Below are 16,051 nucleotides of genomic sequence, written 5' to 3' on the forward strand. Positions count from 1 at the left end.
TTCACTCACATAGTGGGATGACCATCGGTCAGACCGTAAAAAGGTTGTAAAAGTCTTTTATAACAATCCAGCAATACAACTGAAAGGCAACGTGAAATAAATTGTTAAAGAGAGTCTCTGGTCAGTGATGTTTTGTATGATGCAGATGCCCGACAGTGGCAACAGAGCAACAAGACCTGTCACCATGAAACAGACACGGAGGTCAGAGACCCCGTGACCTTTCAGGTCACGGTCAAAGTGAGTGACATGATGTCTTTTAACAGATTGTGATGAACCGTGATATGGTAGGGTTCCACAGATGTAGGGGGCGGTCGGGGAGCCTAGTGGTTAAAGCATTCGCTCGTCACGCCGAAGAACCAGGTTCTATTCCCGACATGGGTACAATGTGGGAAGCCAATTTCTGGTATTGCTAGAATATTTCTAAAAGCGGTGTAAAAACAAACTCGCTCACTCACTTACTCACACCACAGGTGTAGTTTTTTTAGACAGGTGTAGATTGTTTAGACAAGTGTTTTTTTAATTTAGACAGGTGTACTTTGTTTAGATAGGTGTTGTTTGTTTAGACAGGTGTAGTTTGTTTAGACGGGTGTACTCAGTTTAGACAGGTGTACTTTGTTTAGACAGGTGTAGTTTGTTGAGACAGGTGTACTTTGTTCAAACAGGTGTACTTTGTTGAGACAGGTGTACTTTGTTTCGTCAAATGTACTTTGTTTAGACAGGTGTACTTCGCTTAGACAGGTGTATTTTGTTAAGACAAATGTACTTTGTTTAGACAGGTGTTGTTTCTTTAGACAGGTGTAGTTTGTTTAGACGGGTGTTCTCAGTTTAGACAGGTGTACTTTGTAAAGACAGGTGTACTTTGTTCAAACAGGTGTACTTTGTTGAGACAGGTGTACTTTGTTCAAACAGGTGTACTTTGTTGAGACAGGTGTACTTTGTTTAGACAGGTGTATTTTGTTTCATTAAATGTACTTTGTTTAGACAGGTGTACTTTGATTAGACAAGTGTTCTTCGCTTAGACAGGTGTATTTTGTTTAGACAGGTGTACTTTGTTGAGAAAGTTGTAATTTGTTGAGACCGGTGTACTTTATTCAGAAAGGTGTACATTATTGAGACAGGCGTAGTTTGTTAACACAGATGTGGTTTGTTAAGGCAGGTGTACTTTGTTTGGACAGGTGTAGTTTGTTTTGACAGGTGCACTTTGTTTAAACAGGTGTAATTTGAAACGGCAGATGTACTTGGTTAAAACAGGTGTAGTTTGTTTAGACAAGTGTAATTTGTTTACTTTGTTCAGACATGTGTACTTTGTTTAGACAAGTGTAGTCTGTTTAGACAGGTGTTCTTTGTTCAGACAAGTGTAGTTTGTTCAGACAAGTGTAGTTTGTTTAGACAGTTGTAGTTTGTTTCGACAGGTGTACTTTGTTTAGACAAGTGTAGTTTGTTTAGACAGGTGTAGTTTGTTTAGACAGGTGTACTCTGTTTACTTTGTTTTCATCAGTTTACTTTGTTTATACAGGTGTACTTTGTTTAGACAGGTGTACTTCGTTTAGACATGTGTATTTTGTTTTGGCAGGTGTAGTTTGTTTAGACAGGTGTAGTTTGTTTAGACAGGTGTAGTTTGTTTAGACAGGTGTACTTCGTTTAGACAGGTGTAGTTTGTTCATATAGGTGTACTTTGTTTAGACAGGTGTAATTTGTTTAGCGGGTGTACTTTGTTTAGACAGGTGTACTTTGTTAAGAAACCCTTATTATGTTTCTAGGTTTGTCAGCTCGTGCTCCGGGGTTTCACCGAAGTGGTAAACGTCTGAGACCTGCATTACTTAGGGCTTTCCGCTGACACGCCGTGATATAACTGGAATAATGTTAAAAGTGGCGTTAAACCCAACTCACTCACTCACTCACTCACTCATTATATGTGGTGATTGTGTCTATCGTGTTCTGTTTAGGTTTGTAACACAAGGTCGACACAAGACAGCAGCAGTTCCAGACGTCGGCGATCTGTGTCTGACACGTACTTCAGACACCCGACCCAGTTCCTACTGACTTCAGCTCTGACAGAGATACCAAATTCACCTCCTCAGCTCACCAGCACCACGTCTCTTGTCATGCAGGAAGACCAGGGTACGTGACTCCTAGCTTTTCTCACTTGTCATGCAAAGACATCAGGGCATGTGTCTCTCGGCTCGTCTTTCTTGTCATTCAGGAAGACCAGGATATGTGTCTCTTAGCTTGTCTCTCCTGTCATGCAGGAAGACCAGGGCATGTGTCTCTTAGCTTGTCTTTCTTGTCATACAGAAATACCAGGGTATGTGTATCTTAGCTTGTCTCTCCAGTCATGCAGGAAGACCAGGGTATGTGTCTCAAAGCTTGTCTCTCCTGTCATGCAGGAAGACCAGGGTGTGTCTCTTAGCTCGTCTCTCTTGTCATACAGGAAGACCAGGTTATGTTTCTCTTAGCTTGTTTCTCCAGTCATGCAGGAAGACCAGAGTGTGTCTCTTAGCTCGTCTCTCTTGTCATACAGGAAGACCAGGTTATGTGTCTCTTAGCTTGTTTCTCCAGTCATGCAGGAAGACCAGGGTATGTGTCTCAAAGCTTGTCTCTCCTGTCATGCAGGAAGACCAGTGAATGTGCCTCTTAGCTTGTCTCTCCTGTCATGCAGGAAGATCAGGGTATGTGTCTCAAAGCTCGTCTCTCCTGTCATGCAGGAAGACCAGTGTATGTGCCTCTTAACTAATCTATCTTGTCATACAGGAAGACCAGGGTGTGTCTCTTAGCTTGTTTCTCCAGTCATGCAGGAAGACCAGGGTGTGTCTCTTAGCTTGTCTCTCCTGTCATAGAGGAAGACCAGGGTGTGTGTCTCTTAGCTTGTCTCTCCTGTCATACAGGAAGACCAGGGTATGTGTCTCAAAGCTTGTCTCTCCTGTCATGCAGGAAGACCAATGTATGTGCCTCTTAGCTTGTCTCTGCTATCATGCAGGAAGATCAGGGTATGTGTCTCAAAGCTTGTCTCTCCTGTCATGCAGGAAGACCAGTGTATGTGCCTCTTAACTAATCTATCTTGTCATTCAGGAGAACCAGGGTATTGTCGCATAGCTTGTTTCACCTTTCATGCAAGGACATCAGGGTATGTGTCTCTGAGCTAGTCTATCTTGTCATGTAGGAAGATCAGGGTATGTGTATTTTAGCTTGACGGGAACAGGTTAGCTCGTGGTATTGGGCATCACAAGTCGCTGTACACATTTACGTCACCAAAGTAAGACATGAATCACTTATGACTCTCTTCCTCCATCATTCAGCCTTGCCTTTCTAGTGGAATATTGAAGAGGCCACTCACTAGAGTACAGACTTACATCACTCGTTAATGTTCCAGGTACAATCGTATACCAGATGACGTCCACAGACGCCAATGGAGACGTGGTCAAGTACAAGATTACTGACAACTTCACTATGGCTGACTTAGAACTGACGCTGTCAGAGGATGGATTGTGAGTCGCTACTTCAGACAGCTGTACAGTTGTACATATATTGGTGTGTAGTATGTGAAAAGTCGTGTTCAGAGGATTTGGGCTGGCTCTATATGTTTGGAACCCAACGTTTTATACCCTGGCCTTTGTAAGTCTGCGTCAATCAGTATCTTGCATTTTCCAAACATATCAAAGGAAAACTTGACACCTTTCTGACACCAATATGTGTGTCGGTGCACCAGCGGGGCATCTGGTAAGCAGGGCAGGCTTACCCTTTTCTTGAACACCTGGTGTCATCTCTGATTTTCAGTGATCCATTCATGTAATTGTCACCGCCTTTTACCCCAAGGGGAGTCGTCGGATAATCGAGATGATATATTTCAGGATGACCTTTACACCTGCTACCAACTACTACGGATCAGAAGATGTCCCGGTAATTCTTTATGAGGTGCCTCAAGCTGAGATACCACCGGCTGAAACGGCAGTAAACATCAGCATCATCATCACCTCCGTCAACGACGCCCCCAGCGCCTTCATCTTCAGTGATGGAGCCAGTTTCCTTCACGCAGATCCGACCCAACCAGTCCTGGTAGGCGACATATCAATGTCTTGCTCCCTCTCTAAGTCTACACAGGGCCCATGTTCTTGCCGTGAATTCGGTGATGGTAAACTGCTCATTTTATGTCAGATACCGGTACGTTTGCTTGTCACGTCGAAGGCCCAGGTTCGATTCTCCGTAATGATACAATGTGTGAAGCCCATATCTGATGTCTCACGCCGTGATATTGCTGGAATATTGATTGATAAAATCGGCGTACAACTATCACTTACTAAATAGTGTTACGTAGAGCTGCCACAAGCTGTCTTTATCAAGGGAGCAACCAATTAGCAACATTTTGTGTAAGGAGACCACATGCAAACACCTTACATTGTCAAATAAGGTTTTAACCTTGTTCACAATATCCATTTCACATATTCTGAGCGGGCTGTACATTAGGCGTGTTTAAAGGACTGTTGTCTGGTTACCACCTTCCAACATTGTTCCGATGTTGGGGTATAAATGTGTCTTACCATTGGTCAGTGTAGAGTAACTCGGGGCACAGCTGGTGGGCTGCTTGATTGCTTTCTAGAACTGTCATATGGTCAGAGCCCCAAATTTCCCTTAAGGGCAGGATATGGTAGGGTCATTGGCCAGCATTATGGCTTATACAAGTATATATGTGTGTTTGTTTGTTGTTTAACGCCGCACTCAGCAATATTCCAGCTATATGACGGCGGTCTGTAAATAATCGTTTGTGGACTAGACAATCCAGTGATTGACATTATGAGCTTCGATCCAGACAATTGGGATATGATGATATGCATCAACCAAGTCAGCGAGCCTGACTACCCGATCCCGTTAGACGCCTATAACGACAAGCATAGTAGCCTTTTATGACAAGCATTGGTTGCTGAAGACCTATTCTACCCCGGATCTTCACGGGTCAAATATACAAGTAAATAATAAAGTTAAAGCTATGGAGCGTTAGCTTGGTGCGAAGATCGGACACATCGTCACCGAGACAAGGCGCTAATATAGAAACGCTCTGTTTATGACATGGTAATTTGCTTTTCCAGATTCTGCTGGAGCAGGTACGAGTAAATGACAGCAGCCCTACAACATACAGATGGGAGTTTGGAGCGTACGACGTTGACGTTGACGACAACATGACCATATACTACACTCAGCCATCAAGCGGGAACCTCACCGTCGGCAACGTGAACACCGTGGTACCCTGCTCATATAATACGGTCAGTCAGAGTCGCATATTATTCGGGAATTTATAACATGTATTCATATAAAAATTACCCGTCCTGTTCAGGGCGTAAATTTGAAACAGTGTCCTCGTGTGATGTGACCGCCTCTGTGGTCCAGAGCGTGCGTCCGGAGAGCGGAGGATCGGTGTTTCTGTCAACGACCGCAATGACATATAAAGAAGGCATTCGGTATTAAAACAAGGACTGGTCGGCTCGGAGTCAGTATACTGTCTGAGTGGGGTAATCATGTTAAACTGCGGCATGGTATCTGAGTGGACAAGCACTATAAAACCGGCATTAGTCCAGACCAGTAGAAGCAGCCACACACACATGCATGTACGTCGCTGAATAAGTGCAATAATCTTAAAACAGACGTTCATCCCCATTTCTTCTAGTGTAATGGTCCAAACACCTGCGTATATTGTATTGATTTCAGAGCGGCATCCCCTGTGACAGGCTCAACCTCCCCCATCCTCCTGACTCCCTCAACTGGGTCTACAGGACCTTCCCGTACCAACCTGACCCTGGTTACCATGGTTACGATGAGGTCCGTGTATACGCACAGGACCATGCAGGGGTATACTCGGATGTCATCACAATCAAACCAACTGTTATGGAGAGGCCATGCGAGAATGGAGGAACATGTAAAAGTAAGCCATGATATATATATGTATTTGTCTGCTGACCATCTTGAACTGATTTGGCTTGAAGCCTAATGGTTAAAGCGCTGGCTCGTCACGCCAAAAGTTCGAATCATCACATATGCAATCATCCTGCGAAAATACACATCAGTGAAAACTTACTATAGCCTTTATTATAACATACAGGACCAAACATTTACTGAAAAGATATATTCACTATGATCTGACCCAGAAAATTGTTGCTATAACTGAAATTAGGCCATCGTCAATATTTCACGTGTTTGCCACACTACGCTCCTCCATCACCCCTGAATACTGTGAACGGCAATATTGAAGTCATTCGCGACGTTTGAAAACTTTTCGTGACAAACATGTTCCCTTTCGTGAATTTGTTAAACCCAACTCACTCACTCACTCACTCCTCCATCACCGGCTGTGAACGACTCATGGAAGTCAAATGAGCCAGGCTCCGAACCTGCATGAACCGTGTGCGAACCTTACCGTTGCTTCATATTACAGCAATGTGTAGACTAGATGCCTCCAGAGCTGCAGCACATGTTGCACGAGAAGTAGTGCTGATTGGTCGATGTAATCTGAGCGCTCATTGGTCAGAGCACTCGCTGGTTTCCTCGTCATTGGGATCAGGCCTTGGCCCGATTCGATTAACAATGGCAACTACATTTCAAAGCGGCCATATGTATGCATGGATGATGGACGAACACATTGTATGAAAACCTGCTAAGTATTGATGATGAAATTAAACTGACGTTCCGGTTAAAGACGAGACTTGTCAATTCCTAAGAGCCGAACATGTTTTCTTTCTCTTGTTCCATCTCTGGAGCGGATGTTTCTAATCTATACTGCACAAAACAAGTTACGACAGATATGAAAGAATAGGGTGTTCTTTAACTTCTTTGGAGTAGTATATATTAGAACACTAAGTTGAATACCAACAAGAAAAGAATTACCTACAAAGTCACTGTTAAAAACACGGATTGTATATATCCTACAATCATACTGGTTGAAGGAAACCTTTTCAAGGATTTGAAGCGGGGAATATTCATTGAATGAGTAAGTTAATATTTAACGTCACATTGGCAATAGAATCTTTATTGAAGTCATTCGCGACGTATGAAAAGTTTTCATGACAAACATCTTCCCTTTCATGAATTTGAAAACAAACAAACTAGGATTCATTTTGTTCTCGGTTCGATTAACAACTGACAACATACTTCACAGCTGTTTGGACACAGAGAAAGAAAGCAGCACATTAGCCATAACTTAACATTATTAAAATCGATAAGTCTTCCAGTTAAAAATATTCCTGGACACGAATAACTCGATAAGACTCGCTGTAAGAATCGCAGAATGATTAGCTCTTTGTCATACAATCTCCACAAAATCCCCACATGCCACACACCTATTTCAAGTTATACCTTCACATACATAATTTCAGGCAAGAAGGAAAGCGTGTACAACTGCACCAACTACCGCCGTGCTGAAGGTTTTGACCTCTACTACGAGTGTGCGTGCGCACCTGGCTGGACCGGCATTCATTGCGAGGATGACGTCAACGAGTGCAGCAGCTCTCCATGTTCCCGGCCGTACGTCTGCTACAACGACGTCAACAGATACTACTGCGCATGTGCAAAAGAAAATCCCAACTGTGATGGGTTGCAAGCATGGATGATCGGTCTGATTGTTTTGGCGGGGATATTGATAATCATCTTATCCTTGCTAGCTTGGTATCTCTGCATGCTCAAACGAGGGTAGGTACTGCGCATGTCCGCATGGCTACGTCAATCAATGGCTACGTCAATCAATGGGTACGTCAATCACCTGTCGAGTATAAAACGAGTAAGACACTAAATATAACACGACGTTCCAATTCCATTCAAATTGCCGAAAATACACATTTTCGTATTGAGAGGACCTACTGGTATGACAATATAAGCTCTATAAGTTTAGCTGACGAAGATGAAAATGAAATTCTAGTTTCTTATTTCTAATCAACAACTATCCTTTACTTAATATTTAGATTTTCTTTACAAACAACTTAAATTCAACCCTTACAAAAGGGCTTACAACTATATATCACCTGCTTTACAAATAAATCGACCCATAGTTCACAACGTTGAATAACATTATAATATGAAGAACAGTAATTTTCTGTTGAGGTCAAATTTGCACAATGAAAAGGCGATCGATATTGGAAGGGAAATAACTCTTTCTGTTACGTGTTATCAGAAACACGTAAGGCAGCCTCGTTTTATCCCAAGGAAAGAGATGGGCCCACAACCTATTTGGTCTTTAAACCCAGTAAACCTAGTAATGCAAAAGTGTCTCAAGTACACCTCTGTTCTAACTTCAGCCGGTCGAATGAATCCTTTTCAGCAAACCTTGGTGCTTTCACAAGTCCGCAAAATCCTCACTTGTACATTTTTTCGATGTATTGATAAATTCCGAAGATTACACAAGAAAAAATACCCATATATACAAAATATACAATTTTGTATATTTGATATTTCCAAAATATACAATTTTGTATAGTTGGTATTTCCAAAATATACAATTTTGTATATATGGTTAGATTTTACCACTGCTTCATTCAATTTCCTCACCTCTTATAGAATGTTTCACATAATATGTGGTTGCAAAATTTACTAATGATACCGAACAGTATAATTATTGCATGTGACAATAATGCTTTAATACTATTTTCATTATGACAACTATATGATGTTATGAAATAATTTGTATTTCGTTATGTTTTACAGATCTTAATAACAGTTTGATCAATATAAAATGCGTACGCCAGCAACAAGTAGTTGAAAGTAGTTTTAAACATTGATGTTTATCGTTCCAAAGCTCTGTTCTCCAGCTCAGTTCATCTTTGTTTACGAGAACGTTTTTAATATGGGCAATTTTCTTCTTTCGGGACATTGGAGCAGTCATAATATTCATAACATCATAAATATTAAGATTACAGGCAATTTTAACAACTTTAGTACTCCATGAACTTTTACATAGTAACCATTTTCTTCATCAAAGCGTTACAAGTACTGTTATTAAATCTTGGGGTAGTCTAAAAACATTAGCATGTAATGTAACAAACGGGGAGGAGAGACCCATGTCTCCATTAGTGGCTATACATGGAGGTACCGTTACTAACACCAAGAAATAATTTACCGGCTCTATTTTGGATTAGATTAACGTTTTATCCTCATATACCAGAGCCATAGAACATTACCGGCTCAACAAGACTTTCATACAGTTTCATAAAAAACATCATAAGACATACACCCAACAGAATAAGACAAAGCATGGCTGGCAGACTGGTACAACTCTTTCACAGTTTCACATATCTAGATGCTCGTCAACCCGTAGTCCCAGATAACGATATGATTCTACATAGACCAGTGTTTGTCCAGCGTAGAGGAATCTGGTTAATCTGTATCACTTAACGAGTGGTGAATAGCTTACTCTGCCCACAGTCGAGAGCAGCACAGTAATTAGTAGTTTAGACCAGGCGAATACACTGGTCACACTTGACTGGTCTGTCTGATGATTCGGCCACCTGCCAAATGGGATGTCTGACAATTGGGTGTGAACCTTACAGAGGAAGTTATTTTATGAATGCGTCACGTGTTTCAAAAGAGATGACCATTATCTAAGTAAAATACTTCTAAGATCATAAAGGACATAACATTTAATAAAGTGAAATTCATTTCCGACAAACTTTTATGAACAATTTTAAAACAGTGCGGGCAGATTCTATTTTCTAAAAGGTTTGGGGGGTTGTAAATCGTCCTGTTTCGATCCAGATCTAAAACTAGCTAAAATGCGACGGTGGTCCCTGTATTTAAAACATAAGGAGCAACAACGTTACGATCATGAAAGTTCTTAATGTATTGCCCTTAACGTTATGTTTATCGTTCCAAAGCTCTGTTCTCCACCTAAGTTCATCTTTGTTTACGAGAACGTTTTTAATATTGGCAATTTTCTTCTTTCGGGACATTGAGCAGTCATAATATTCATAACATCATAAATATTAAGATTACAGGCAATTTTAACAACTTTAGTACTCCATGAACTTTTACATAGTAACCATTTTCTTCATCAAAGCGTTACAAGTACTGTTATTAAATCTTGGGGTAGTCTAAAAACATTAGCATGTAATGTAACAAACGGGGAGGAGAGACCCATGTCTCCATTAGTGGCTATACTGGAGGTACCGTTACTAACACCAAGAAATAATTGTGGGCTCTATTGTGGATTAGATTAATGTTTTATCCTCATATACCAGAGCCATAGATCATTACCGGCTCAACAAGACTTTCATACAGTTTCATAAAAAACATCATAAGACATACACCCAACAGAATAAGACAAAGCATGGCTGGCAGAATTGTACAACTCTTTCACAGATTCACATATCTAGATGCTCGTCAACCCGTAGTCCCAGATAACGATATGATTCTACATAGACCAGTGTTTGCCCAGCGTAGAGGAATCTGTTTAATTTGGTTAATCTGACTGTTGGAATATTATCTATGCATTATCCTGTCTATAAATCTAGATATATTTACAATATCATGTATGCATTTTTGAATCATTGTATTCCGGAGTGGTCTTCATATAAACTTCTTGACCAATCCGCTTCATGTACATTTTCAGAAAAACATAACATAACATGGGAATACCGTTCGAATTGAGCCTCGCTCAATTTCCCTGTGCGCTGTGATTTTTTTTTTGATTTTTTTAAATGAAAATTTTACAGGGACTAGCTGTGCTACCACACATGTTAAACCATTTTTACAGTTTTGTCTAATTTTAGCGATAATGAAAACTGAGTAGAGATAAGATATATTGATGAACAACGTCTTTATTACAGTTAGGAGCGACGCTTAGGTGTATGTTGTAACACCATTATCAAGCAAGTGATGTTGTTCATCCACAGATCTTATCCTCTCTCAATACTCCAACTTCTAAATTCCTCGCAAAGAAGATAATGATACTTGTTTTGAATCTTGCCATCGTACAAAATATTCTTCGCACAGTATTCAAGAAACAATGTAATATTAATATCATACTACGCCATCAATATATGTTGTGCAATATTTGAGAGGTTGGCGCCTGTCGGGACGGTGTGAGATGCTAAAACTGTTCTTGTATAGTCTAGTATCCTTTGGCTAGTGACAGCTACCACTGTTTATTCCCATTCAAGTTGCTAACGGTGTTTCATCTAAACAGTATTATGGGAACGGAAATTAAAACATTACTTCATTCGTTATGCTACCATTTTTGAATATATGTCCATGAGATTAATCTGTTCATTTTTCCGTATTTTTATTACGGAACTTATAGCTTTGTGTGGCACAAACGATCAAATAGTAAGATGACTACAATTAAAGGGCATTAATTATGAGAGGCTGTTCACATATATGTATCACGCGAATCATTTCTGGTTTTACTCGACGTAAGAGCTAGAAACGTTACCTACTTCCGGCGCAGCGGTTCTAGATGTTGGCGCTATCTAGATTGGGTCCCTGACACATGCAGATCTATTTGATGGGTGTATTGTACTTAATAAGCTGAACTTTTATAAATCTATTTTTTGCAAATATATACTGGTCACTCCAACTAATCATTGTTACTAAAATATATAGGATTGTTGTCTATAACGTGTCCATTCGTATGTCTGTTTTACGTCTGTTCTACTAATTATTGACACTAAGAAACTCGTACAATTTTTTAAATCATTACTAAACGTGTTGTACTTGTCTACATCTGAATTGAAAAGTGGGAGAAAAGTTGCTTACTGTATTTTGCCGCCTTTGATGGTTCTGATGATCAAGATGACAACGTCAAAATCTAAGTGTTCAGGAGTCGATGAGGATTCAGGAGTTTTTGAATTGATGCAGAATCAAGGTTGGGGGTTATTATAGGCCTAATAGTGCACCACGTGATTTATGTCCAGGCCCCCGTGACATGCAGTTGTCATGTGACATGTAATTAACTAATTGAATTGCAAAAACAATTCCGACAGCAAATAACCGCATCCACAACAACAATGTGTGGATGCAAAGAAAGAAACCATTTTAAACCCCTTTCTGTATATTTGTATTTGTATTCCTTTCTGAAACTATCATTCTACAAACAGTTGTGTTCACCGCCCATTGTGATACTTCTACTTAAGAAAATAAAAAGGATGTTTATTTAGTCATTTGACATGCGTTCATTGTAAACAAGGATTAGTGTGAAAGGATTATTAAGTTTGTCATCCAGTATAATGCACTTCCTCGATTAGCATAATTAGAACAGAGTTTGTAATTAGTTATATCCTGACTCCAGTTAACCAAGGCAGCTACATCAGTTGTGATTTATGAATTTGTGGAATCTTAATGAAAATAACGACCGCCTGTCACAAAAATGCAAACGAACATTGAACACGCACAGTTGCAGATTTTCCTTTCGTACATTTGAGGGTGAACGTGAACGAAGCCGTGCAAGATGCTTTACAGCGATTTGTCTTCAGAACACATATTGAGCTCAGGTAAGTTTATTAATGATGATATTTTCATCCACTCATAGATATGGCGATCATGAGCGCTGACACTATATGTATTCGCAATAGAACATTTGGAAGACTAGACACAAATTGAGTCACAATATGACAACATCAAATCAAAGAATTTGTTTAATGCAACAGATTTAAGGCATTGAAATTGTACATTATTATAAAATACATGAGTGTCGCTACGTCTCATGTCAAATACATCAATGAATTCTTTATAAAAAAAATTAATTTAATATTACTATGAATTTATAGCTAAAATTATGGAGTCTTGCATGTCGAGCCAACAAACTATAGTACATATTATTCACCTTGGAATTTCTGTTTACTGTGCTTGTGGTGGGGTCAACCCTATTCCCAAAATGGACAGTTCCAAATACTACTGCATAAAATATTAATGCCAATTTGGAGAAAATTACCAAATGAATGAATGCAAGTAAAACTTAATCCAGGGAAAAAGAAAACTGTTCAATATCACGTCAAAGTGTGCCCAAGTGCAAAACCTAATCTTAAAATGAAAGGACTTTGGTATTAATATTTCAGTCAGATTATGATATTGGCGAGTTAACGAGGTAAGCCCTATGATTAATTGTCTTAAATACCTTTCTGGTGTCCACCGCCGTGAACCATACTCAATCACTCAGATAAATAACCCCTTTTACATAAGTCATGAACAAGCATATTTATATTGCCAATATTTTGCTCCCATGTTTTGGATAATTGTACCAAAGAAAAAGAATTAATCATAGAATGTCTACACATTAATTCATTACGGACGCTGAAATAATGCCGATGAGACGGTAATTTTTACCTCGCCCACTCACTCCAAAATGTGTGAAATGACCACTTGTCCAAAATGTCAAGCAGTCGAATGAGTTCATTCTCCGAATAATTCCTGATGCAGATTGCATTAGTTAGCACTGGATCAATAGGTGTAGTTTTGAATTGCTTTGCATTGTGTACTGCGAGATAATCTTTATGATATGTTTAAATACAAGGTGTGGCTGAAGAGTTGTAAGCTAGGAAGGATGTATGGTACACCCTTAAAAGTTTCCGTGTATTAAATACAATACGTCCCGTGTTTACAGGCTGCATTTGAACCAAATACACAACCAGGCAGCATAGTTCTGCAGGCAGCAAAGTGACCAGGTATTCCCTGTTGATGAAAATGCACAAAACTGGTTACCGTGCTGTCATAACGTATCGCCAACTGAAAGGGCTAAGTCCAACAGCCATACATGCGGACATGGTGTCAACGTAAGAGGATGATACTCCTTCTTTTGCCACTGTTATGGAGTGAGCAGCGGAGTTCAAGAGGGGAAGAGAGAACTTTGATGATGATCCAAGATCAGGAAAACCTTCAACAGCCACTACTAAGGAATAAGACACAGGATAAGACAGATAATATGATTATGGATGATCGACGACTCACCACACGTCACATAGCCAATACAGTCGGCATCCCCAATAAGAGAATTGGGAACATTCTTAAGAATGACCTGGGTATGACAAAGGTTTCAGAACACTGGTCTCCTGATCAGAAACGGTTCGGGTTTCCCATCTCTCAAGATAATTTTCGTCATTTTGAAGCCGACCCAGCTGAGTTTGTTCCAAAAAGGCGAAGTCTCTTCCATTAGCTGGTAACATGATGGCTTCAGTTGTTTGGGTTTCCAACGGAATCCAACTGTCGAACGACCTCACAAGAGGTCAGACCATTTATCGCCGATATTGTGCTAATCTGCTTTGGCAACTGCGTGAGAATATCAAGGCTAAACGACGTGGAAGACCCACGAAACGTGTGCTGGACCATGCACCTGTGCACAAGTATGCTGTTGCCATGCCTGCAGCACATGAGTTTCGCTTTGAATTATTGAATATCCTCTGTATTATCCGTCAGAGATATACGTCTTTCCAAACTTGTAGGAAGAACTGTCTGGCAAGCATTATACAAAATGGTGATGACATCATTTATGCTGTGGGGAACGTTTTGGGATGAAGGCGCTCCAGCATCTTAGGAAACGTGTATAGACCTCAAATAATACTTAGAGCCGTCCATCAAAGTTAGGTTCAGAACTCTTCAGCCACTCCCCGTATATAGTCGAAAGTAAGATGGCATTTGTGTTTGGGAAATAACGTAGTTCGTGGTGTGGATACGTCTGAAGTGTTTGGTATGCATCCCTGGAGCATATAACACATATGTGTGTTTTACAGAACGGTATTTGTGTTATTGTCGTGCAAAAAGGTACATGTTAAGATTCTAAATATATCATATACCGTCTTCCAAAACAGTTAGACCAGATATGATTCTGACCAAACAACTCTGAAATTGGACAGCAACTAATTTAAACTTGCAAATACTGACACGTTATAAATTTCAATCTCGCAACCCTTATGTATAAGTTTCTGATTCTAACACGGTTGAGTACTTGTTCTTATAGTGTTGTCTTAAATAATTCGTCATGTCTCGATTATAAATCCACAAAAAGAAACCTTAATACTTGCTGAAAACCAACATGAACGCCTGATGGCATGTTTACAATGATTCGAAAGTGCACAGTTCTAGGAGTGTGTCACTTTGGTTCGGTTTGACTTTTCAAATGCCAGTTGTACAGGTGTGAATCGTGTTGATTATGAGGCCTTACACTGCGCTGACCCCTTACAAGAGGATGTCAACTTTGGTAGCGGCAATTACTGACAAGTTCTTCAAGATTGTTTTCAAATTGTTTTCCAGACGTTTCCACTGGTCCTCGACAGTGTACAAGATCTTCCGTATCCGACCTAAGGGATCCAGAACACCCTTTGTCAATGAAGGCTTTAGTGATGTAAGTTTGTTGAGAAGTTTAGAGTACACCAATGTGGCAATACTCCAGCAAGAATTCAGAAGGAACGAAGACATCAGAATAGGCTTAACTAGTATACTATAACCAGTAAGCTTTCCCGTGTACCATTTATAACATAGCTCCTATTCATTCAACACGTAGGGTTAGCATTCATGGTTGTTTCTTCACAATTAGAAGTCTTTTAATTATTAGTTTTTAAATTTCAGTCTATTCCGTACCTAGATTCTCAGTACCCCTGACATATTGATATTACTAACTTTGCAGTGGGTGTTGATAATGCCAGGATAATGTACACACATATTATGCTCACACTCTCATCCACTCTTTCGTTTGACACGACTGCTATTCAGCCAAATTATAATCTGTGACAATTTACCTCGTGATAAGTAATCAATCTTGAGTAATGAAGAATAATTTATAGTTTTGTAAAAAATAAGTAAAAAAATTGTAAAATTGGATTGTAAAAAATACGTAAATACTTCTTTCAGGATTTGAGCGGAAGTGAAAAGGTAAGTGTCAATTACCTCATAGTCAACAACATAAACTTAAACCTCAAATGTAATGTAAGTCCAGACATTGATTTGCCCGGACACCTTTTTGATGAGTACAAAGGTTACTCTACGTAATTCTCTAATTGGCTTTATTAAAGAAACAAACGACTCGTGGGCGTTTTTATCATACAATAAATCACTACAGGGAGAATAAATCAGGAGGGGCGCAACCCCGAGTGGT

The 16,051-nt window shown here is 39.8% G+C and overlaps 1 protein-coding gene across 1 annotated transcript in view; it reads left to right on the forward strand.

The window, feature by feature from the left end:
* LOC124137708 overlaps window positions 1–16,051 on the forward strand; it is a 139,094-nt gene that overhangs the window by 120,880 nt on the left and 2,163 nt on the right. Inside the window, exons 130-138 of the mRNA XM_048402760.1 lie at window positions 146–237; window positions 1,947–2,121; window positions 3,371–3,485; window positions 3,849–4,053; window positions 5,082–5,255; window positions 5,698–5,911; window positions 7,359–7,671; window positions 15,211–15,301; window positions 15,808–15,828. Of these exons, the coding sequence (XP_048258717.1) occupies window positions 146–237; window positions 1,947–2,121; window positions 3,371–3,485; window positions 3,849–4,053; window positions 5,082–5,255; window positions 5,698–5,911; window positions 7,359–7,671; window positions 15,211–15,301; window positions 15,808–15,828 (1,400 nt within the window). The remainder of the gene's footprint in view (window positions 1–145; window positions 238–1,946; window positions 2,122–3,370; window positions 3,486–3,848; window positions 4,054–5,081; window positions 5,256–5,697; window positions 5,912–7,358; window positions 7,672–15,210; window positions 15,302–15,807; window positions 15,829–16,051) is intronic.

This window comes from Haliotis rufescens, unplaced genomic scaffold (assembly GCF_023055435.1).
Source record: "Haliotis rufescens isolate VD_foot unplaced genomic scaffold, xgHalRufe1.0.p SCAF_29, whole genome shotgun sequence".
Classification (NCBI taxonomy): domain Eukaryota; kingdom Metazoa; phylum Mollusca; class Gastropoda; order Lepetellida; family Haliotidae; genus Haliotis; species Haliotis rufescens.